General features: G+C 31.8%; 1 protein-coding gene and 1 long non-coding RNA gene across 3 annotated transcripts in view; both read left to right on the top strand.

Moving 5' to 3' along the window:
- The window catches only part of LOC131805820 (uncharacterized), a 60,143-nt gene extending 50,629 nt beyond the window's left edge, over positions 1-9,514 (top strand). The window contains exon 3 of the long non-coding RNA XR_009343841.1: positions 8,320-9,514. This is a non-coding gene — a long non-coding RNA (uncharacterized LOC131805820). The remainder of the gene's footprint in view (positions 1-8,319) is intronic.
- Positions 9,515-11,913: 2,399 nt separating this feature from the next.
- Positions 11,914-25,145, top strand: part of LOC101892248 (brain-specific angiogenesis inhibitor 1-associated protein 2) — a 43,141-nt gene continuing 29,909 nt past the window's right edge. Inside the window, exon 1 of one of the 2 annotated variants that reach the window (XM_059129482.1) lies at positions 11,914-12,135. In XM_059129482.1, coding sequence (XP_058985465.1) covers positions 12,091-12,135 — 45 coding nt within the window. In that variant the 5' untranslated portion in view covers positions 11,914-12,090. The remainder of the gene's footprint in view (positions 12,136-25,145) is intronic. The other variant, XM_059129483.1, reaches the window with a different exon arrangement.

The following is a 25,145-nucleotide window of genomic DNA, read 5'->3' as shown; positions in this document are numbered from 1 at the left end:
TTCGTTGGGAATGCAGAAAATATGATTTGTGATTTTCTTGTGGGCAGATTTTAAAGCTTAACTTTCATTGTGTCTAATTTCCGTTGGCTAGTTTTTAACAGTGTTTTTTTTTGTTACGGGAGAAAGAATATTTGTATTTTAGAGACCAAATAAAATAATCAACTCAGTGGGAAACGAAAATTAAAAATGAGGTCTAAAGAGAAGCAAAGAATTGACCAGGATTTTTTAAAAATATTTTTAAGGTGATTTTTTAAAAATATTTTTAAGGTGATAAAAATATTTTTATCTAAAACCATTAGCCGTGGGGTGTTTGAAAAAATATTTTTTGAAGTAATTAATTGGCTTGGTTTTTCAAAAAATATATTTTTTGAAGTAATTAATAGGCCTGGATTTTTAAAAAAATATTTTTTGAAGTAATTAATAGGCCTGGATTTAAAAAAAAACATATATATTTTTGAAGTAATTAATAGGCGTGGATTTTTAAAAAAATATTTTTGAAGTAATTAATAGGCGTGGATTTTTTATAAAATATTTTTTGAAATAATTAATAGGCTTGGATTTAAAAAATATATTTTTTGATGTAATTAATAGGCGTGGATTTTTTAAAGAAATATTCTTTAAAGTAGTCAATAGGACTGGATTTTTTAAAAAATATTTTTTGAAGTAGTCAATAGACATGGATTTTTTAAAAAAATATTTTTTAAGTAGTCAATAGGCCTGGATTTTTTAAAAAATATTTATTGAAGTAATTAATAGGCGTGGATTTTAAAAAAATATATATTTTTTTTTAAGTAATTAATAAACCCGGATTTTTTAAAAAAATATTTTTTGAAGTAATTAATAGACCTGGATTTTTTAAAAAAAAAATATTTTTTGAAGTAATTAATAGGCGTGGAATTTTTATAAAATTTTTTTGAAGTAATTAATAGGCTTGGATTTAAAAAAATATATTTTTTGAAGTAATTAATAGGCGTGGATTTTTTAAAGAAATATTCTTTAAAGTAGTCAATAGGCGTGGATTTTTTAAAAAATATTTTTTGAAGTAGTCAATAGACATGGATTTTTTAAAAAAATATATTTTTTTAAGTAGTCAATAGGCCTGGATTTTTTAAAAAATATTTATTGAAGTAATTAATAGGCGTGGATTTTTTAAAAAATATATATTTTTTTAATTAATTAATAATCCCGGATTTTTTAAAAAAAAAATTTTTGAAGTAATTAATAGGAGTGGATTTTTTAAAAAAATATTTTTTGAAATAATAAATAGGCATGGATTTTTATAAAACCTTTTTTGAAACAATTAATAGGCGTGGATTTTTTAAAAAAAAATTTTGAAATAATAAATATGCATGGATTTTTATAAAACCTTTTTTGAAATAATTAATAGGCGTGGATTTTATAAAAAAATATTTTTTGAAGTAATTAATGGGCGTGGATTTAAAAAATATTTTTTGAAGTAATTAATAGGCGTGGCTTTAAAAAATATTTTTTGCAAAAATGCAACAGGTGTGGATTTAAAAAAAAAACTATTTTTTTTAAAAATGTGACAGGCGTGGGTTTAAAAAAACATTTTTTCAAAAAGGCAACAGGCGTGGATTTTTAAAAAAATATATTTTTTTAAAAATGCAACAGGCTTGGATTTAAAAAAAAATATTTTTTAAAAATGCAACAGTGGACTTTTAAAAAAATATTTTTCCTGGCAACCAAAAGGCGTGGATTTTTTATAAAATATTTTTCCTGGCAACCAATAGTCGTGGATTTTTTATAAAATATTTTTCCTGGCAACCAATAGGCGTGAATTTAAAAAAAATCCAAGGAACCATTAGGCGTGAATTTAAAAAAATTTCCAAGAAATCATTAGGCGTGGATTTTATAAAAAATATTTTTTCAAGGAACCTTGATTCGTGGATATTTTTTTAAAAATATTTTTTTAAGGAAACATGATTCGTGGATATTTTTTTAAAAATAATTTTTATTTAAAACCATTTGTAACACCTCGAATTATACATTTGAGACTCCACAAAGTATACATATTCTTGATCAGCATTAAATTCTATGTCGATTTAGCGTTGTCCGTCTGCCCATCAGTCCGTCTGTGGAAATCACTCTAGCTTTCGAACGAAATGAAGTAGATTGATAAAATTTTACTCAAATGTATACTATATCTGCAGGACTTTTGGTATTGAAAATGGGCCATATAGGTCTACGTTTTGGTATAGCCCCCATATAAAGGTACCTCCCGATATTCGATATTTTCATGATTTTAGCGACATTATTCACCGAATTGGTTCATATTTGGTATTTGAAGTTCGTAATGGATGCTACAGCCTAAGACAGAAAATTGAATTGAATATTTTTTCATGTTAAACACATTTTTCAATTCCGCAATAACTTTTCTCCTCTTCCTACTGTTTACCATAAAACAATAACAAAAAAATATTGAATTTTGTTTAACTGCTTATTATCGGCTTGTGTACGCTTTGCAAACAAGCTTGATCTTCCACTTTTTAGGGTTTGCCAAAAAAAGAAAAAAAAAAAACAAAAAAAAGCAACATATTTTGAAGATAGCTCACAGCTCAGTAGAAGTCAATGAACTGAAAAGAGTCAACACTTTGTTGTTGTTGGTATTAAAAAAACAAGCGTTTATAAGACTTTCTTTAATCCGGTGGCCTCTTCGGATAAACAAAAAAATAAATACAAAAAAGTGTATTAATAAAATTTCAAATGACAACAACAAAGACCGGCTTAACATTATTATGACGATTTCAAAACACATGGCCCCACAAACAATAGATTTGGTGGAAGTAAAACGACATAAATGCAAAAACATTAACACCATCTGTCATTTGTTTGAAAAAACATAAAAAACAACAACAAACTCGTATAATTCAATTTATTTATAACCACCATATGTCAGCCGTTATGACATTTTCAAGTGCTGGCCAACTTCCTTTTTCATTTCCAACAGAAGACATAAAATTAAATCCACATCAATGGCCCATCTTTATGAAGATGTTTCGGAGGCTAGTGAAAGTGAATCCCCACCTCTCCCCATGGATGCAAATGTCATTTACAACTTGAAGTGGCAAGAGATGGTCAGTTTCCATCCTTTTGTTCGTTGGGATCGTGATTGAAGTCTCGCTGGGATTAGTCAATCAAATTCTGGCAGATGAACATCACAGGGATAGTACTGTGAAAAATCATAATTTTTTCGAATTTTACAAAATCATTTCTCATTACATTCGTTACGGCTGGCGACCACATCAAGTCAAAAACGTGAGCTAACAAATCGTTCAATACCCTTCTTTTTGGGGAATTCATCAAATAAAAATGTACAATGACCTCTGCAGGGAGGATGATGAGCAAAGATGTTATGACGTCAATGATTGCGAAACATTTGGAGTGGATTTAAAAAAAAATCAAACCACCATACGGCTTGGATTTTTTAAAAAAAATATTTTTTCACAGGAAACATGAGGTGCGGATTTTAAAATATATATATTTTCATAAAATATATATATTTTTCATTAGGCGTGGATTTTTTAAAAAATAATTTTCCTAGGAACCATTAGGCATCGATTTTTTTAAAAATATTTTTTCAAGTAATTAATAGGCGTGGATTTTTAAAAAAAAAATATTTTTTCAAGTAATTAATAGGCGTGGAATTTGTAAAAAAAAATTTTTTCAAGTAATTAATAGGCGTAGAATTTGTAAAAAAATATTTTTTCAAGTTATTAATAGGCGTGGATTTTTTAAAAAAATATTATTTCAAGTAATTTTTTAGGCGTGGATTTTTTAAAAAATATTTTTCCTAGCAACCATTAGGCGTGGATTTTTTAAAAAATATTTTTCCTAGCAACCATTAGGCGTGGATTTTTTAAAAAATATTTTTCCTAGCAACCATTAGGGGTGGATTTTTTAAAAAAATTTTTTCCTAGCAACCATTAGGCGTGGATTTTTTAAAAAATATTTTTCCTAGCAACCATTAGGCGTGGATTTTTTAAAAAATATTTTTCCTAGCAACCATTAGGCGTGGATTTTTCAAAAAATATTTTTCCTAGCAACCATTAGGCGTGGATTTTTTAAAAAATATTTTTCCTGGGAACCATTAGGCGTGGATTTTTTAAAAAATATTTTTCCTGGGAACCATTAGGCGTGGATTTTTTAAAAAATATTTTTCCTAGCAACCATTAGGCGTGGATTTTTTAAAAAATATTTTTCCTAGCAACCATTAGGCGTGGATTTTTTAAAAAATATTTTTTCTAGCAACCATTAGGCGTGGATTTTTTAAAAAAAGTATTTTTCCTAGCAACCATTAGGCGTGGATTTTTTAAAAAATATTTTTCCTGGGAACCATTAGGCGTGGATTTTTTAAAAAATATTTTTTCATGAAAACATGAGGCGTGGATTTTTTAAAAAATATTTTTTCTAGCAACCATTAGGCGTGGATTTTTTAAAAAATATTTTTTCTAGCAACCATTAGGCGTGGATTTTTAAAAAATATTTTTCATGAAAACATGAGGCGTGGATTTTTTAAAAAATATTTTTTCTAGCAACCATTAGGCGTGGATTTTTTAAAAAATATTTTTTCTAGCAACCATTAGGCGTGGATTTTTTAAAAAATATTTTTCCTGGCAAACAATAGGCGTGGATTTTTTAAAAAATATTTTTCCTGGCAAACAATAGGCGTGGATTTTTTAAAAATTTATTTTTCCTGGCAACCATTAGGCGTGGATTTTTTAAAAAATATTTTTTCATGAAAACATGAGGCGTGGATTTTTTAAAAAATATTTTTTCATGAAAACATGAGGCGTGGATTTTTTAAAAAATATTTTTTCTAGCAACCATTAGGCTTGGATTTTTTAAAAAATATTTTTTCTAGCAACCATTAGGCGTGGATTTTTAAAAAATATTTTTCCTGGCAAACAATAGGCGTCGATTTTTTAAAAAATATTTTCCTGGCAAACAATAGGCGTGGATTTTTTAAAAATTTATTTTTCCTGGCAAACAATAGGCGTGGATTTTTTTTTTAATATTTTCCTGGAACCTTTAGGCGTGGATTTTTTAAAAAATATTTTTCCTGGTAACCAATAGGCGTGGATTTTTTAAAAATTTATTTTTCCTAGGAACCATTAGTCGTGGATTTTTTAAAAAAATATTTTTCCTGGTAACCAATAGGCGTGGATTTTTTAAAAATTTATTTTTCCTAGGAACCATTAGTCGTGGATTTTTTAAAAAAATATTTTTCCTGGCAACCAATAGGCGTGGATTTTTTAAAAATTTATTTTTCCTAGGAACCATTAGTCGTGGATTTTTTAAAAAAATATTTTTCCTGGCAACCAATAGGCGTGGATTTTTTTTTTTTTAAATATTTTTCCTAGAAACCATTAGGCGTGGATTTTTTAAAAAATATTTTTCCTAGAAACCATTAGGCGTGGATTTTTTAAAAAATATTTTTCCTAGAAACCATTAGGCGTGGATTTTTTAAAAAATATTTTCTTGACAACCAATAGGCGTGGATTTTTTAAAAAATATTTTTCTTGACAACCAATAGGCGTGGATTTTTTAAAAAATATTTTTTTGGGAACCATTAGGCGTGGATTTTTTAAAAAATATTTTTCTTGACAACCAATAGGAGTGGATTTTTAAAAAAATATTTTCCTGACAACCAATAGGAGTGGATTTTTTAAAAAATATTTTTCCTGGGAACCATTAGGCGTGGATTTTTTAAAAAATATTTTTCCTGGGAACCATTAGGCGTGGATTTTTTAAAAAATATTTTTCCTGGGAACCATTAGGCGTGGATTTTTTAAAAAATATTTTTCCTGGGAACCATTAGGCGTGGATTTTTTAAAAAATATTTTCCTGGGAACCATTAGGCGTGGATTTTTTAAAAAATATTTTTCCTGGGAACCATTAGGCGTGGATTTTTTAAAAAATATTTTTCCTGGGAACCATTAGGCGTGGATTTTTTAAAAATATTTTTCCTGGGAACCATTAGGCGTGGATTTTTTAAAAAATATTTTTCCTGGGAACCATTAGGCGTGGATTTTTTAAAAATATTTTTCCTGGGAACCATTAGGCGTGGATTTTTTAAAAATATTTTTCCTGGGAACCATTAGGCGTGGATTTTTTAAAAAATATTTTTCCTGGGAACCATTAGGCGTGGATTTTTTAAAAAATATTTTTCCTGGGAACCATTAGGCGTGGATTTTTTAAAAAATATTTTTCCTGGGAACCATTAGGCGTGGATTTTTTAAAAATATTTTTCCTGGGAACCATTAGGCGTGGATTTTTTAAAAAATATTTTTCCTGGGAACCATTAGGCGTGGATTTTTTAAAAAATATTTTTCCTGGGAACCATTAGGCGTGGATTTTTTAAAAAATATTTTTCCTGGGAACCATTAGGCGTGGATTTTTTAAAAATTATTTTTCCTGGGAACCATTAGGCGTGGATTTTTTAAAAAATATTTTTCCTGGGAACCATTAGGCGTGGATTTTTTAAAAAATATTTTTCCTGGGAACCATTAGGCGTGGATTTTTTAAAAAATATTTTTCCTGGGAACCATTAGGCGTGGATTTTTTAAAAAATATTTTTCCTGGGAACCATTAGGCGTGGATTTTTTAAAAATATTTTTCCTGGGAACCATTAGGCGTGGATTTTTTAAAAAATATTTTTCCTGGGAACCATTAGGCGTGGATTTTTTTAAAAAATATTTTCCTGGGAACCATTAGGCGTGGATTTTTTAAAAAATATTTTTCCTGGGAACCATTAGGCGTGGATTTTTTAAAAATATTTTTCCTGGGAACCATTAGGCGTGGATTTTTTTAAAAAATATTTTTCCTGGGAACCATTAGGCGTGGATTTTTTAAAAATATTTTTCCTGGGAACCATTAGGCGTGGATTTTTTAAAAAATATTTTTCCTGGGAACCATTAGGCGTGGATTTTTTTAAAAATATTTTTCCTGGGAACCATTAGGCGTGGATTTTTTAAAAAATATTTTTCCTGGGAACCATTAGGCGTGGATTTTTTAAAAAATATTTTTCCTGGGAACCATTAGGCGTGGATTTTTTAAAAAATATTTTTCCTGGGAACCATTAGGCGTGGATTTTTTAAAAATATTTTTCCTGGGAACCATTAGGCGTGGATTTTTAAAAAATATTTTTCCTGGGAACCATTAGGCGTGGATTTTTTAAAAATATTTTTCCTGGGAACCATTAGGCGTGGATTTTTTAAAAAATATTTTTCCTGGGAACCATTAGGCGTGGATTTTTTAAAAAATATTTTTCCTGGGAACCATTAGGCGTGGATTTTTTAAAAATATTTTTCCTGGGAACCATTAGGCGTGGATTTTTTAAAAAATATTTTTCCTGGGAACCATTAGGCGTGGATTTTTTAAAAATATTTTTCCTGGGAACCATTAGGCGTGGATTTTTTAAAAAATATTTTTCCTGGGAACCATTAGGCGTGGATTTTTTAAAAAATATTTTCCTGGGAACCATTAGGCGTGGATTTTTTAAAAAATATTTTTCCAGGGAACCATTAGGCGTGGATTTTTTAAAAAATATTTTTCCAGGGAACCATTAGGCGTGGATTTTTTAAAAAATATTTTTCCAGGGAACCATTAGGCGTGGATTTTTTAAAAAATATTTTTCCAGGGAACCATTAGGCGTGGATTTTTTAAAAAATATTTTTCCTGGGAGCCATTAGGCGTGGATTTTTTAAAAAATATTTTCCAGGGAACCATTAGGCGTGGATTTTTTAAAAAATATTTTTCCAGGGAACCATTAGGCGTGGATTTTTTAAAAAATATTTTTCCAGGGAACCATGAGGCGTGGATTTTTTAAAAAATATTTTTCCAGGGAACCATTAGGCGTGGATTTTTTAAAAAATATTTTTCCTGGGAACCATTAGGCGTGGATTTTTTAAAAAATATTTTTCCTGGGAACCATTAGGCGTGGATTTTTGAAGATTTTGAAAAACTCCAGCTTAAACTTGCTCCGAATACAGACAACGCCTTATCGCAGCTTCAAAATCGTGTATCTTTATTTTTTTAACACTTTTTTTTAATTTCGATTTTTTTTTTCATTTTCAAATTTAAACATTTTTCGTTAATGTTTTTTTTTACCAAAACACAAAATTGTTGTCATATCTTCATCGCACGTTCATCTGACATTAACGACAAAAATTTACATGTTTTACTTATCTTAAAAACCATTTTCAAATGTAAAACATTTTATGTTTTTTTTTTTTTTTTTTTTTTTTTTTTTTTTCATAAAACTAACCACGTCTTGTTTTGCTCTTATTTTAATTACAGATAATTAAAGACAATTTGACGAAAAAAAAATAGGCAGCAAGAAAACGTAACACCATAAAAGAAGTAAGGCTGGCTGGCTGACAACCTAAACTTGAACTCAGGCGTAAAGCGGGAAATGCTTTTCGAGCAACATTATCTGAATGGATGAAAGGCAAATGTTGGAAAAAAATATATTAAAATCGGAAAAAAAACACCACAAGAAACGTGACACATTCCAAGTGACAAAGCCAGGTTTCTGTTGCGTGTTAGATAGCAACAAAAAAACATAAAATTGTTGTTGTTGGCCTGGTGGAAGTGAAAGAAAAGCATGCCGATCCAATTATTATGAATATTATGACAAAAAATGAAAAGAGCAGGCAAGAGGTGGAAACCGTTTTGCGATCCAGTCATTGATTAAACAACAAAAAACCTAGGCAGCTACTTGTCAAGCCCAGCTGGAGTTAAATGGTGGAGAAAAAACTCCAAACACACTCGCATAGAAGTCAACCAAGCGTCTAAAAGATTTCCAAAAGCCTAGAGTGGGCCATTTGAAGGGCCAGCAAAAACATAAACGACAAGGGAACAAAAATATCAGTTGCGTGAAATTAAATCACTCTCAAAAAGAAAGTCACAAAGAGAGGCAAAAGAAAGAAGAGAAATGAGAGAATGAAAAATGATAGCCTAGGTCAAAAAGAAAATAAATGGATTACAAAATACTATGGCAGAGCCAAACAGGTTACACCAACTCTCCTCTCCCACTTCCCTCTCACTCTCTCTCCCTCTCTCTGCCAGCATTTCTCTGGCTGCAAGAGATTCTGTATCAAATCAACTTTCAACAGGCTAACCTTTCTTAACATTGGCCATTAACGCCATCGTCAAACGGCATCCGACAGTCAGTCAATGTTAAATGCAACATTTACAAGAAAATCCATGAATGAAATGAAATTATAACAACAACAACACCAGGAAGCCTTTTTTCACAACAATAACAACAAAAACAATGACAACAAGTTGAAATGAGACTGGTTTCGTTATGGAGTTGTGATGAGTATTGTGGCTGCTTGGATGGTTGATTGTTTGGTTGGTTGGTTGCTTGTTGGCCGCCGCTTGTTTGGCCCACGTTGTAGTATTGAAATGAAAACGAAAGACTTAAGACACAAACTTTAAATTCGGCCATGTAAAAAAAACGTATTTTTTCGTTAATGTTTTTTTTTTATTTTTTTGAAAGAAAGTGAAATTATCACGACTTTTTCGGCTTCCTATTTGAGGAGATTTTTTTTTTGGTTGGTTCGTTGAAGGAGTCATTGAAAGTGAATTTGAAAAAAAAAATATTTCAAGTGGATTTGCTTTTTTTCTCAGTGATTTTTTGGCTATAATTTATTAAGTGTTTTATTTTCTTTTTTAATATTTTATTGCAAAAAAAAATTAACAAATAAAAAAAATATAAGATAATAATAAAAAAAAATAAAAACACAATTAATGATAGAATACAAAAATGAAACAGTTAATAAAAATAAACAGTTAATAAAATAAACAGTTAATAAAAAAATATAAAAAGACCAAACAGCGAAAAAAATCCAAAAAAGTATATATATAAAATTTTTAAATTTTAATAAATAAAAAAGGTAAAAAAAAAATTACAAAACTTTTCAAAAAAAAAACATATAGAAACGTTTAAAACAAAAAAAAAAATGGTCAATGAAAAAATAAAAACAAAACAGCGCAAAAAATCAAAAAAAAAGTATTCAAATTTAAAAAAAAAATCAAAAAAAAAATAATAAAAATAAAAAAATAAATGAAAACAAATTTAATAAAATAATAACAACAATTAATAGCAAAATAAAAACAAAAATATGTAATTTTTTTAAGTTATATAAAATATAAAAAAGTCTCAAAATCCTAAAATATAATTAAAAAATTAAAAAAAAAACACTAAATTATAAAAATTTTCGGAATGTTTCCAACAAAGAATATATAAAATAAAAATAAAATAAATAAAAAAGAAGCTATGCCAGGCCGAACTTTTAATACCCTCCACCATTTTGGAAGAAACTTGAAAGATATCAAAAAAAAAAAAAAAAAACTTGACCTGCTTACGCAATTTTTTCATAGGCTGTAGTATCCATTACGAATTACAAATACCAAATTTGAAACATTTCCGATGAATAATGTCGCTGAAATCATCAAAATACCGAATATCGGGAGGTAAAGTTATATGGGGGCTATACGAAGACGTGGACCTGTACAGACAATATCCTGTCATAGGCTGAAGCATCCTTTACGAATTACAAATACAAAATTTAAAACATTTCCAGTAAATAATGTCGCTGAAATCGTGAAAATATCGAATATCGGGAGGTACAGTTACATGGGGGGTATAGGAAGACGTGGACCTGCATATAATTGAAATTTGAAACAATTCCGGTAAATAATGTCGATAAAAGCATCAAAATACCAAATATCGGAGGGAACCGTTATATGGGGGCTATACGAAGACGTGGACCTGTATAGACAATTTTCTGTCTCAGGCTGTAGTATCCACTACGAACTTCAAATACCAAGTTTTATACAATTCCGTTGAATAACGTCGCTAAAATCATCAAAATACAGAATATCGGGAGGTACCGTTGTATGAAAGCTATACCAAAACATGGAGCTGCACAGACAATTTTCTGTTTTAGGCTGTAGTATCTATTACAAACTTCAAATACGAAATTGGAAATAATTGCAATAAATAATGTCGCTAAAATCGTGAAAATACCGAAAATAGAGAGGTCCAATTATATGGGGGCTTTACCAATACGTGGACCTACATGGCCATTTTGAGAAAAATTTTATCAATCTACTTCATTTCGTTTGGAAGCTACAGTGATTTTTACAGACGAACAGATGGACGGGCTGACGGACTGACGTCGCTAAATCGACATAGAATTTTATGCTGACCAAGAATATATACTTTGTGGGGTCTCAAATGTATAGTTCGAGGTATTACAAACGGAATGACAAACTTAATATAACCTCCATACTATGGTGGAGGGTATAAAAAATATATATAAAATTGTTAAAATTTAATAAAAATTTTTAAATAAAATTTTTTAAAAATAAAAAAAAATAAAATTATAATTTTTTTTTCAAAAATTTTCAAAAAAGTATATATTAAAAAATTACAGTAACATTAAAATATACACCAAAATATATAAATTTTCCATACAGATATATATAAAATTTTTAAAATTAATAAAAATAAAAAAAAATCTAAAAAAAACTCGCATTAACTAATAACTAAAAAAACTCTTATTTCAAAAATTAAAAAAAAAAACACCATAATCGCAAAATTATAAAATATTAAAAAAATTAAAGAAAAAATAATTTATAAAAATAAAAACCACATTTTACAAAATAATAAAAAAATAAAAAATGTAATAAAAAAAATCCATAAAAATTTAAAATAAAAATAAACTTATAATCTGTCCACACTTGACTTTGCAGAACAATTTACATCAACAGCAACGTTACTATCAACCGAAATCTAATTAAAAACAAAAAAAAAGTTTTCCATTAAATTTTAGAGAAAAAAAAAATAAAACTATAAATATAAATTAAAAAGAAAATCTGCCGAAATAAAGTTAAAAAAAATCCAAAAAAAGTTTTCCATGAAAATTTAGAACAAAAAAAAGTTAAAACTTAAAATCCACCTCCGCTTGACTTTGCAGAGCAAGTTGAAATATTAAGCATCCGAAACATCATAACTATCAGCTCAAATAATCAACGTAACAACGAAACCGCAGCAACATGGAGTCCGAGGAAATAACAAAAATGGTCGATGGGGTGTATAAGGTAAGAGAATAAAAAATTATATTTTGCTTTTTCTGAAAGAATGGGAAAATGTTTGCCTTTTACACCAAATAGTCATGAAAATATTTTATTTTGACGTTTACCGAGGAGGATATTAGCAAGAAGCATTGCACAACGAAAACACATCCACCACGAAAACACATTCAATACTATTTTATCGCCTCCATATATAAACCCTAGAAATCGACAGTAATATGTATACTTCTATTTCGGTATTCCAGCTCTATCCCTTCACCCAATGCCAAACATAGTACCAATTAGTACTTTTCGTACAAAAAGAGGGCGCATTTCCAAAACCACCGCCAATTCTCAATCGCAGATACCAACAGAGACCTCAACATTAAATTTCGGGATTCCAGCCCTATCCCTTCGCCTAATACCAAATTTAGTACCATTTAGTACTTTTTTTACAAATGTGTACTATACAATTTCAAAACCACCACCATATCTAAATTCGCTATACATAAACAGCGACCTGATTGACCAAATTTCAGATTTCATCTATCACCCAATATCTATTCACCTAATACCAAATCGTACCAAATATAGTACTATTTAGTATTTTTCGTACACATGTTAGTACTCATTTCCAAAACCACCGTCATATCTCAATTTCAAATACCAGTATAGACCTCAATACCAAATTTCGAGATTCCAGCTCTATCCCTTCACCCAAATACCCAATTTAGTGTCATTTAGTACTTTTCGTACAATTATAGTACACATTATCAAAACCACCTCCATATGTCTAAGCTACACTTGAAAAGCTACTCTAATACCAAATTTCACATTTCAAGCACTATCTGTTCACCCATTATAAAATCATACCAAATATAGTACAGTTCACACACCTAGTACCTTCATATACAGGGTGAGATAAAAAACGCGATGATTTTTAATTTTTTTAATTTTATTGAGTGAAAGCAAAAAATGTCGGAAACAGATTCAAATTTTAAAATAAGTTTAGATTTGTTCGAATTGGTCACCTTTGGCACGAATTATGGCCTTCAAACGGCCAATACAACCGTCACACGCTGCCCGAATGTTGCTCTGCGGTATTTTGGCCCATTTTCGGCGAAAAGCTTGCTTGAGGTGATCGGCACTTTGATATTTTTTAGTGCCAACCTTGCTTTCCCAAAAAAACTTCAGACACAATAGTCCAACGGATTGGTATCCGGAGATTTTGGTGGCCATTGTGCGCTGGAAATGAAGCGAGAAACCTCATTTTGTAAACATTCTTGGGTGGTGCGTGCTGAGTACGATGGTGCTGAATCCTGTTGGTCCTGAGTTCAAGGTCTGCGGCCAAAATGTTTGCGTGCCCAAGGCCCTCCAGGAATATTTTTGTGATAATATTCGGCATTTATTCGAATGCCATGGCCGATTAATACGAGCGGAGAGCGACAATTGGCTGTTATGGCGGCCCATCACCATGGCCGCCGCTTTAGTGATGGTGGCTGGCCAGCCCAGGGTGCACATTTTCAGCTGACCTCTTTGGCAAGTAAAATCGATCATTTTGTTTGTTTACCTTGTTCGGCTGGACAACGAATATTTTCTCATCGGAGAGAGAAAAAACCAAATTCATCAGTTCACCACTGTCGGCCAAGGCGAAGCAACACTTTAGCTCTTCTGAATCCATTTTCGAATGTTTTCTCATCGGAGACCACCAAACCAAATTCGGCAGTTCACCACTTTCGGCCAAGCGAAGCAACCCTTAGATCTTTTGAGTCTATTTTCTTTCTGTTGCGCTGTAAGTTTTTGCATTTTTTGGAATTTCAATGGTTTTGCCCCGAGCTTATTTTTCAATATTTGCGGAATGGGATATTGCGATATGTCGAGCTCACGAGCCATTTTTCGGCCACTGCGACTTGGTTTTCGATCAAGTCGCTTCTTTACTTTTCGAACCATTTCTGCTGATGTTTCTTCTGTTCACTTCCTTGACTTCGTCGGGCTACTGGTAGCGTAGCGTAATCGGTAAGGAGCGATGGTACGAGACACAAAAGATTTATTCCCATTTAAATGCTGGAGTGCTCCAACCATAGCCACTTGTGGTTTTCCAGCCAAATATCCAAAGAAATCACACAATCACACTTGAATTCCGAACACGAATAACTTTTTTTCTGCAAAAATTCTCACCAAAATGCTTTCGAACGCTTGTAAACAATATAATGAGCTGTCCCTGGAATAATTTTAACAGCTGTCGGACGATGGGGCTTAAAAATGAGAGCAGTCTGAAGCAGCCAGTTTTATAATCTCACCCTGTATTTTCCATAATTTGCAAAATAAACCTGAAATCGGATTAAGGATATATATGGGAGATATATCCAACCGAATGCGGTTGAGAATATTTGGGAGCTATATTTAAATCTGATCCGATTATCACCAATTTTTAATAGGTTTCATCCTTGGTCCAAACAAACTTTGTTTGCAAAATTTTATCTCGATCGGATAATAAATGCGACCTGCATTTTTTTACAAGAATACATGGACGGACGGACTGACAGGCATAAATCGACTCAAAAAGTGATTCTATGAAGATCCTCAAAAGTAACTATGGGTCTATCTCGCTTCATTCTCCCTGTTCCAAACTAATGCACAAAGGGATAATACCCTTGCCACTATGTGGTGTAGGGTAAAAAAAAATTCTCAAAGAAAAGGAAAAAAACATCCATTCTAAAGTGGGGGCATAAACATATATTTTCAAGAACCTGGATTAAAGGACCATTTTTTCAAGACAACCTGAATTTTATTTTATTTTTTTTTTCTAAAATCAAAAGGCTTGATTTTTATAATTTTTTTTCAATTATTTTTTATATATTTTATTTTTATTATTTTTGTATTTATTTTTTCAATATTTTTTTTATTTTTTATTTTATTTTTTTTTTTGTATTATTTTGTCCCGTATTATTTTCCCAACAAAATTAATTGATATTGTAATAAAATAATTACGAAATCGTAATTATTGCTTATAAGGAGCCTACACCCCTCCTCGTTATGACATGATTACCGGGAAAAAGTGAAATTGCCTCATCTTAATTTAATAATAATGCAGCCAATTATGTGGCAAGGAGGAGATGGCGGAGTAGGTAGGCAGCACTTCATAAAAACTGCAGTCAACAACGAACCGACTTTCCTCACAAACTTGCCACACCAAAAAAAAAACGAAGCATACGAAGCATTTTCAGTTCCTGTCTGCCTATAAAAAAAGCGAAAATATCTATAATTTGGTCATATCATCAGTGGCAACAACAACAACAGAGGCAGCGATTTTCTGCCACCAAACTGGTTGGCTAAGAGACTCGCTCGCTTGTCGCATTTGGAAGTGAATGAACGCGTGTGAAGTTATGCCACCGCCAATTTTGGGCAAAGATGCTCAGCGCTTTTCCAGTAAAAAATGAGCCAATCACCAAAAAAAAAAAAAAATAAAAAAATAAAAAAAAAAGAAAAAAAAAATTAAAAATAATAAAAAAATAAAAAAAAACAAGAAAAAAGCTGTAAGTACGGCCGGGCCGAACTTTGAGTACCCTCCGCCATTTGGTAGAAATTTGGCAATTTTCAAAAAAAAAAATAATTATAAAATCCATTAAAAATTCTGTTAAAATCTTGAAAATATCAAATGTAGCCGTCATATTAGGTTCTATACGACGACGTGGACCTGCATAGGCAATGTTTGTCATAAGCCATTAAAATATTCAAATGCGAATTTTGAAAAAAAAAAAATCGGCGAATATGAAGCCAAAATCATCAAAATACCGAATATAGGGAGGCACCATAGGGGTGGACCTGCACAAACAATTTTCTACCTTAGGCTGTAGTATCCATTACGAACTTCAAATACAAAATTTGAAACAATTCCGGTCAATAGTGTCGCTAAAATCATCAAAATACCCAATATCGGGAGGTACCCTTATATGGAGGCTATACGAAGACGTGGACCTGCACAGACAATTTTCTGTCGTAGGCTTTAGTATTCATTACGAACTTCAAATACCAAAATTGAGACAATTCCGGTAAATAATGTCGCTAAAATCATCAAAAAACCGAATATCGGGAGGTTCCGTTATATGGGGGCTATACGAAGACGTGGACCTGCACAGACAATTTTCTGGCATAGGATGTAGTAAATATTACGAACTTCAAATACCAAATTTGAAACAATTCCGGTAAATAATGTGGCTAAAATCATCAAAATACCGAATATTGAGAGGTGCCGTTATATGGGGGCTATATGAAGACGTGGACCAGCTTAGACAATTTTCTGTCGTAGGCTGTAGTATTCATTACGAATTTCAAATTTCCAATTTGGAACAATTCCGGTAAATAATTTCGCTAAAATTATCAAAATACCGAATATGGGGAGGTACCGTTATATGGGGGCTATACGAAGACGTGAACCTACATGGCTCATTTTCTGTCATAGACTGTAGTATCCATTACGAACTTCAAATACCAATTTTGAAACAATTCCGGCATATAATGTCGCTAAAATCATCAAAATACCGGATATCAAGAGGTTCCGTTATATGGGGGGTGTACGAAGACGTGGTTCTACATGGCCCACTTTCAATACCAAAAGTCCTGGAGGCATTATACACATTTGAGTAAAATTTTATCAACCTACTTCATTTCGTTCGGAAGCTAGAGTGATTTCCAGGCAGACGGATAGCCGGACAGACGGACGGACATCGCTAAATCGACATAGAATTTTATGCTGATCGAAAATATATACATATATACTTTGTGGGGGTAAAAAATGAATATTTCGAGGTGTTACAAACGGAATGACAAACTTAATATACCCTCCAGACTATGGTGGAGGGTATAAAAATAAAAAGATATGCAGGGGCTTCGAGATATTAAGCAATTTTATTTTCTATGGCCAAAACTGGAATTTCGATTTTCCATGCCCAAAATTTGAAAAAAAAAAAACTCCAAATCAAAGATGAAGAGCCAAAACCAACCACCTCCCCCCCCCCCTCCAAAAAAAAATTAAATAAATTCCCAAAAAAATCCAAGAGTCTTGAGACATGAATGCCTAAATCCATGAAATTTGCAATTTTCTTAACTCCATGGGTCTTAAGAGAGAGAGAGAGGTGAGGGGCACCCCCCCCCTTCGCGTGGCATATGTGTGAAGTGGAGTGCAGTGAGTTCATGTGAGCTGTTGCGTTATGTAATCAACAAGTTAATGATTACGCTGAAGATGTTGTTGCTGTTCAAGAAGAAGAAGAAGACGAAGAAGAAGCGACTTTGGCGTCTCTGGCGGCAACAATGGCAACAACAATGATTGCCTTTTTTCTGTTATTGTTGCTTCTTTTGCAACTTTTTGTGGTGCAGTCAAGATTTTATATTTTCTTTAAATCAGTTACCATATCTGCTTCGAGCGGGGAAGGGAGGGGGAGGTGTTTCGTATGCAGTTTTTGAAAAGCCATAAAGCTTTGTCATCATCGGCAGCACATCACTAGCACCCCCCTCCATCCACACCATCTTCAAGCATGACTTGAAATATTTTTCTATTATTTTTTTTTTCGCCGCCCAGGGGAGGTCTTTGTTCACTTCTCCATAGACAAAAACTACCAATGGCCACCTCTACTGGCTTTTGTCATCTCCTCCATTTTTTTTTGTTTTCCCAACTTTAAATCAAAATAATATTCGACATTTTGAGGTTATTCGATGACGTCTGCTGCTCTTCCCCGAATTTAGGTTAAATTATTTCCTCAAAATTGATTATCAAACAAGGCTTTTTCTATTTGGGTTTTCTTTTCGGAATACTTTTAAGGTCATCTTTTCAGGCCAACAAGAAAAACGATCAATAAAGAAAGAAAGAAAGAGCGGCAAAGTGAATGTTTTCCATATTCGTCATGCTACCGCTTAAACGGAGCGTGCGCACAGCATGAAATAGGAAAGACATTTAAAATAAAAGACAAAGAAAACAAAAAAAAAAAAAAAAACTGATATACAATTAAAAAAAAATTTATTAGCCATCGAATTTTCTATAGATAATCAATTATCGAACGAATTTTCGATTATTATCGAAAATCTTTGATGATAATATTTTTTTAGAAATTTTTAATGGATGAAAACAATTCGATAGCAACATTTTCTATAGGAAAGGTGTATGACAACAATATTTTCAAAAGAAAAATTGTTCGATAACAAAATTTTCTATAGAAAAGGTGTTTGATAACAATTTTTTCTATGACAAAGATATTAGACAACAACTTCTTCTGTGGAAAAGTTGTTCGATAACAACATTTTCTATGGAAAAGTTGTTCGATAACAACATTTTCTATAGAAAAAGTTGTTCGATAATAACATTTTCCATAGAAAAGTTGTTCGATAACAACATTTTCCATAGAAAAGTTATTCGATAACAACATTTTCTATAGAAAACGTTGTCGATAACAACATTTTCTATAGAAAACGTTGTCGATAACAACATTTTCTATAGAAAACGTTGTCGATAACAACATTTTCTGTAGAAAAGTTGTTCGATCTCAACATTTTCTATAGAAAAGTTGTTCGATAACAACATTTTCTATAGAAAACGTTGTCGATAACAACATTTTCTATAGAGAACGTTTTCGATAACAACATTTTCTATAGAAAACGTTGTCGATAACAACATCTTCTATAGAAAACGTTGTCGATAACAACATCTTCTATAGACACCGTTGTCGATAACAACGTTTTCTATAGAAAAGTTGTTCGATAACAACATTTTCTATAGAAAACGTTGTCGATAACAACATTTTCTATAGAAAACGTTGTCGATAACAACATTTTCTATAGAAAAAGTTTTTGATAACATACTTTTCTATAGAAAAGTTGTTCGATAACATACTTTTCTATAGAAAAGTTGTTCGATAACAACTTTTTCTATATTTTCGATAACAATTTTTCCTATAGAAATTGCTGTCGATAACAATATTTTCTATAGAAATTATTGTCGATAACAACATTTTCTATAGAAGGCGTTGTCGATAACAAATTTTTTCATAGAAAAGTTGTTCGATAACACATTTTCTATAAAAAAAGTTGCTCGATAATAACCTTTTCTAATAAAAATTCAATCGATAACAATTCTTTTTAGAACAAAAGTTGTTCGATAGCAACATTTTCTATAGAAATGTTTTTCGATAACAACATTTTCTATAGAAAAGTTGTTCGATGACAAAATGTTCTACAGAAATTTTTGTCGATAACAATATTTTCTATAGAAAATTTGTTCGATAACAACATTTTCCATAGAAAAGTTATTCGATAACAACATTTTCTATAAAAACGTTTTTTGATAACAATTTTTTCTATATAAAAGTTGGTCGATAACAACCTTTTTTAAAGAAAATTCAATCGATAAAATTTTTTTTATAAAAAGTTGTTCGATGATAACTTTGCCTATAGAAGAAATGTTCTATAACAACATTTTCTATAGAAAACGTTGTTCGATAACAACATTGTTTAAAAGAAATGTCGTTCGATAAAAAAAATTAAAGAAAAAATATTCGATAACAAAATTTTCTATAGAAATTGTTGTCGATAAGAAAATTTTCTATAGAAACCGTTGTCTATAACAAAATTTTCTATAGAAAGCGTTGTCGATAACAACATTTCCTATAGAAACCGTTATCGATAACAACATTTTCTATTGAAACCGTTATCGATAACAACATTTTCTATAGAAAACGTTGTCGATAACAACATTTTCTATAGAAACCGTTGTCGATAATAAAATTTTCTATAGAAAAGTTATTCGATAACAACATTTTCTATAGAAATTGTTGTCGATAACAACATTTTCTATAAAAAAAGTTATTCGATAACAAATATTTTCTATTGAAAACTGTTCGATTAAAATATTTTCTATCGGAAACGTTGTCGATAACAACATTTTCTAAAAAAATCGTTGTCGATAACAACAATGTCTATAGAAACCGTTGTCGATAACAACAATGTCTATAGAAACCGTTGTCGATAACAACAATGTCTATAGAAACCGTTGTCGATAACAACATTTTCTATAGAAAACGTTGTCGATAACAACATTTTCTATAGAAAACGTTGTCGATAACAACATTTTCTATAGAAAACGTTGTCGATAACAACATTTTCTATAGAAACCGTTGTCGATAACAAAATGTTCTATAGAAACCGTTGTCGATAACAACTGTTTCTATAGAAAAATCGCACGATAACAACATTTTCCTTAGAAATCGTTGTCGATAACAGCATTTTCTATAGAAATTCTTTTCGATAATATCATTTTCTATAGAAATCATTTTTTTTCTAATTTATTGTATTATTTTTTTCCCGGGAGTTTCAAAAAAAAGAAAAAAACTCCGCCTACCCATAAATTTCAATTAAAATCTACAAACATTGTTTGACCTTTACCACAAATATTACGAACATTTATTTTTATGACACCCAACATCATAGCTTTTATGTTTCTCCAGAGAGACACCAAAGAATTCGACCTTAACTTTTGTGCCACACAAAGCAGGGCAAACTGAAACTCAGGGTTCGAGACTCAGTGAACATTCACTTATCTCGCCGAAAATTGAAAAGAAAAACCAGTAAGGAAAGGTTGAAAGTCGGGCAAAGCCGACTTTATGATACCCTACACCTTTGTGCATAATTTGTGAGATTTTTGGAGTTAAATAATTGAATTAACGAATTTAAACTTAAAATACCGTCATCAATTTATTTTCTGCTGATGATATAAATCGGGGGTATAATAAATATAATCAATAAAGGCTCTTCAGCTATTACACAAAAGTTGGAACTTAAGGCATCAAATTTGGAATAATTGGTTTCCTTTCAATGATGAAAGTACTTAGCTCCACCGCCACGTCAAGGCTTATTCCTTGGAGGAGTAAAGCAGTCGAATAGCATGAAGCTACTTCACACTAAGTAGCACATCATTCAACATACTTCGTTTTATTTTAATAATAACATTACATTTATTAAAAGTAGTCTTATAATTGTTAACCAGCGTTAAAAATAAAGACAACTTTCATTGCATGGGGAATATATTTATTGGAAGTGAAATACACACACATCTTGTTTAGTTTGATATGGTAACACATATCGCGTCATGATAACTATATACAGTTTCATATGTGAGCGCATTTATTACACTCCTGTCAATGTTACTGAAACACCAATCAATTTGAGACAACCCTTTCGTTGTTGGGCTATTCAGTATAGAGGAAAGTCTATTATTATTAATTAGCGCTTCGGTAGTTGTTTGTCTCTCTTTGGCGACATATATTAAAATCACCAACTAAAACACATTTTTCAAACCCTATACTATTTAAAGTATAGGTTATGTCCTCATGTAGGCAATGCAAAGTATAATTTTTATTCCTATACAGTACAATTATATTGATATTTCTTACTTGAAACACCATAAGTTCTAGCGTTTTATTATGCGCATGTACCGGTTTATGGAGCTTGTATTGTGCATAGATTTAGTTTTTTACATAAACTACTAAACCCCGTTTGCATCTACGGTTATCGTGATCAGAGGAATCTAATCTCATTCCTGGCAACACCTTAAAACCTGTGATATCTCATATGATTCATTACGTAGTGTCCACGTTTCGACAAAACATAATATGTCTGCATTTAGCATTACAACATCATTACGTAAGACTTCAAAATGAGCATTCAGACTTTGCACATTATGATAAACAATTTTCAAAGTGCCAGTGTTATGCAAGTGACCGTAATGTGTATTTAGACACTTGTGTGTGTTTGTAAATTCATCATCTCTAAATGAACAGGATCATTTTCTTTGAAAAGGACTTGGAGGAATAAATGTGCCTATAAGAAAGAATAAGACCAGCTGCCGTGGTCGCTCTGCTGCAAGCTACATACAAGGCTGATCTACTCATGCGAGGCTTCAAATGGACAGCAACATTTTCATACGTAGAACCTTGGCTTTTATGTATCGTTATACCCTCCGCTGGTACTATTGGAAATTGCTTACGATCAATACTAATTTGTTCATTGCGTTTATACTGAAATGTTTTGACACAAATATCAATGGGGGTCCATGAAGCTTCGGTGGGATGCCGTTTTTTTGGAGCGAGCTAAAACTCCAATATTTTCCTGAGGAAACTTTATCCAAAGCGTAGAAGGTTTCCTAGTTGTACCGATGAAATTTATTTCCATCAGTTGACCAATTGCTCCAGTTACCAAGCCATCACCTGTGTCTTTTTAATATTAAACGGTATTGCAATCCTTGTGTTTCGGATACCTTAAATATTTTAACAGAATCCAAGATTGTATTTTTATTTTGATGTGTTAAACCCGTAGATTTGACAACGTCAGAAGCTTCGGAAATAACTTCTTCTGTTTCAATAGAGTTTAACTTCAATGCGTTGTAGACATTGACTTCATCATTGGAGCAAAACAAATGGATGGCATCATTAGGAACGTCTGTTGGACGTACAACACGCTGTTGCAACAGAGAAATATCCTGGATTTTCATTTGTCCAGAAGCTAAATTGTTTAAAGCAATGGCAAACGCACGATCTCCTCTTTGGCGCATTATCTCGGTTAATTCAAAATACTTGAATTTATCCCACGTTTCCGTTCAATATATTGCACTGTAAGGATCATTAGTTGGAGCTGCAAAATATCCATCTATCACCAACGGGGGAAAGCTGTTTTAAATCTCCAAAAACGACCACAGAGATAATCACCAAAATAATCATTGTTTTTAAAGATTTGTTTCAGCCTTGCGTTTAAATATGAAAGCATTTTTGCCCCTACCATTGAAATTTCATCAATAATCGCAAGTAATCTCATATTCAGCAATTTAGTATAAATTGCATTCAAGGCATCCGGGCCCAAAGGTCTTAACTCCGAACTGGACTGATTTACGGGTAGCGAAAACATTGAATGCAAAGTAGCGCCACCAATCCCGAATGCGGCTTTTCCAGTAGGAGCAGTAAGAAGTACTTTAATTGCTGTTGGATCAGATCCAGGGATGGAATTTAACCTTCTATTAACGCACTGGTATATAGCTGATATTAATCTACTTTTTCCCACACCTGCGCCTCCACCGATGAATTCATAAAATTGTAATCCACATTTAATATTATGGCAAAGGTGAGTTAAATAAAGTTTTTGCTTGGCGTTCAAAGTGCTTACCATATTTAAAAGATCGGACTCCGAAATAAGAGGTGGGAGTTTTATTGCACGTATTGATGAATCCACATTTCCTTCTGTTGTTGCATCATCCGGTTGCGATTGTAAAATATTTACATTTCGATCAATTTCCGGAATACCAAGGACTCTAAATTCATCATCGTCTTCGTTAATATCACCTCCAAATTCTTCGTCGTTGAGTCGCTGTAGCACATTTTCCAGTTCTCGATCTTCAAAAACGTCGTATTTCTTTCTGTTCCTCTCAATACTTTCCTTTAAAGCAGTACAAGTAGCTTCATTGTCATTTCGCAGTAAGTCAATTTCCTCATTTCTCCAAGGGTGGAACAACATTACCAATTCTCGAAAATAATCGCTTCTGTGAGTGTTTACATTATATCTTCTGTATCGAATAATATGAGGCTTGATTTTTTCTTTGATAAAGCCAATATTATTTTTCAATTGAAAAGTTCGTAAATACTCTTCAGAAGTTTCTTCAGTTTCTTGTTCTTCGTAATTATCTTCTCGAACATTGTTTCGCCGTGATCGTGAATATTTGTAATTAGCTGCGAAATCTGCTAGACATAAATCTTCTAGTTCATCTGGTCTTTGGATATAGTGTTCCAAAATACGGCAACGGCATATATGTCTAAAGAATCGGAAGACAAATTTTGTAATTGTTGACGGGATTTAAGCATAAATACTCGCTCCTCGGGGCGCCCAGTATTTATATAGATTTCGGCATTGCTACACTCCGATAGACGCATTCCTAAGCAACAAAATGTGGCTTCTTGCGCTGATATTTCAGTACCTGAAATGAACTTGTGAGCTATATGCTGCAGCTTTTGCTTTATTGAATGATTCCCTAATCTTATTTCTTCCACCGCATCCCGAAGTATTCTGGATACGCCACGATTAGATTTATTGATGTAGTTGATTATATAACTACAACATGCATATGGATCGAGGATATATTGGATATCCATGTTGGCTCTATGCAGTGACAATATTGTTGGATTGTAAGCATTCACCATTTTGTCCTCATATCTTCGACGTAAAAATATTTTCGGTTTTTTTTTAAAGAAGACCGCAGAGATAACAAATAGTCCTCGTATGACAGATTTATATTTTCATGACAAAGAAAATTATCAAAATCATTAAATTGGGCGACTTGGCTTGAGTCTAAATTTGAATTTAACATACTTTCAATTTTGTCAAAGTTCGCTTTGTACCTCTGCATGTTTGGAAAGTTTTCTGGAAGTGGCAATAAAATTTCTGTTGAAGGCATCGGTGGATATGGCATCCCGTACCGACAAAACCTTTCACCACGAAACTCTCTTGAACAGGAGCGATTGTGATTGTGGCGCTGATAGGGAATATATTCCTGTAAACTATAATCAGCACCATTCGTAGAAATATATTTATCAATAAAAGCAATGGCCGTCGAAAATGTAGAGGAATTATTGAGATCAATTGTAGGTGAGTCTTTAAGCCAGTACATTCCGTGAATGTGAGGAGATCCACGTTGTTGAAATTCTACTCTCCAGTAATATTTTTCAACGAAATGATTATCGAAGATCCCGTTATTCATTTTAAATAAAGAAAACAATTGCCTAAATCTGAAATCAAAGTAGCGAGAGCATGTAACCGCATCGCTACGTATCAGTCGAGCCTTTTCGGAGAAGGAGAGATTGGAAGCTTCTTCTTCAGAAATATCATTACTGTCAACGGTTTTCGATAGAATTACTAAAAGTTCCACATATTTGGTTTCTGCTGCAGATAAAGTTATTAAAAAGGTTGGAAGGTCAAATTGTCTAATCATTGCAACGACTTTCTTCTTTTCT

This window comes from Musca domestica, unplaced genomic scaffold (assembly GCF_030504385.1).
Source record: "Musca domestica strain aabys unplaced genomic scaffold, Musca_domestica.polishedcontigs.V.1.1 61, whole genome shotgun sequence".
In the NCBI taxonomy this organism is placed as follows: Eukaryota; Metazoa; Arthropoda; class Insecta; order Diptera; family Muscidae; genus Musca; species Musca domestica.
The sequence above is the reverse complement of the archived record's forward strand: the minus strand, read 5'-3'. Positions and strand labels throughout refer to the sequence as shown.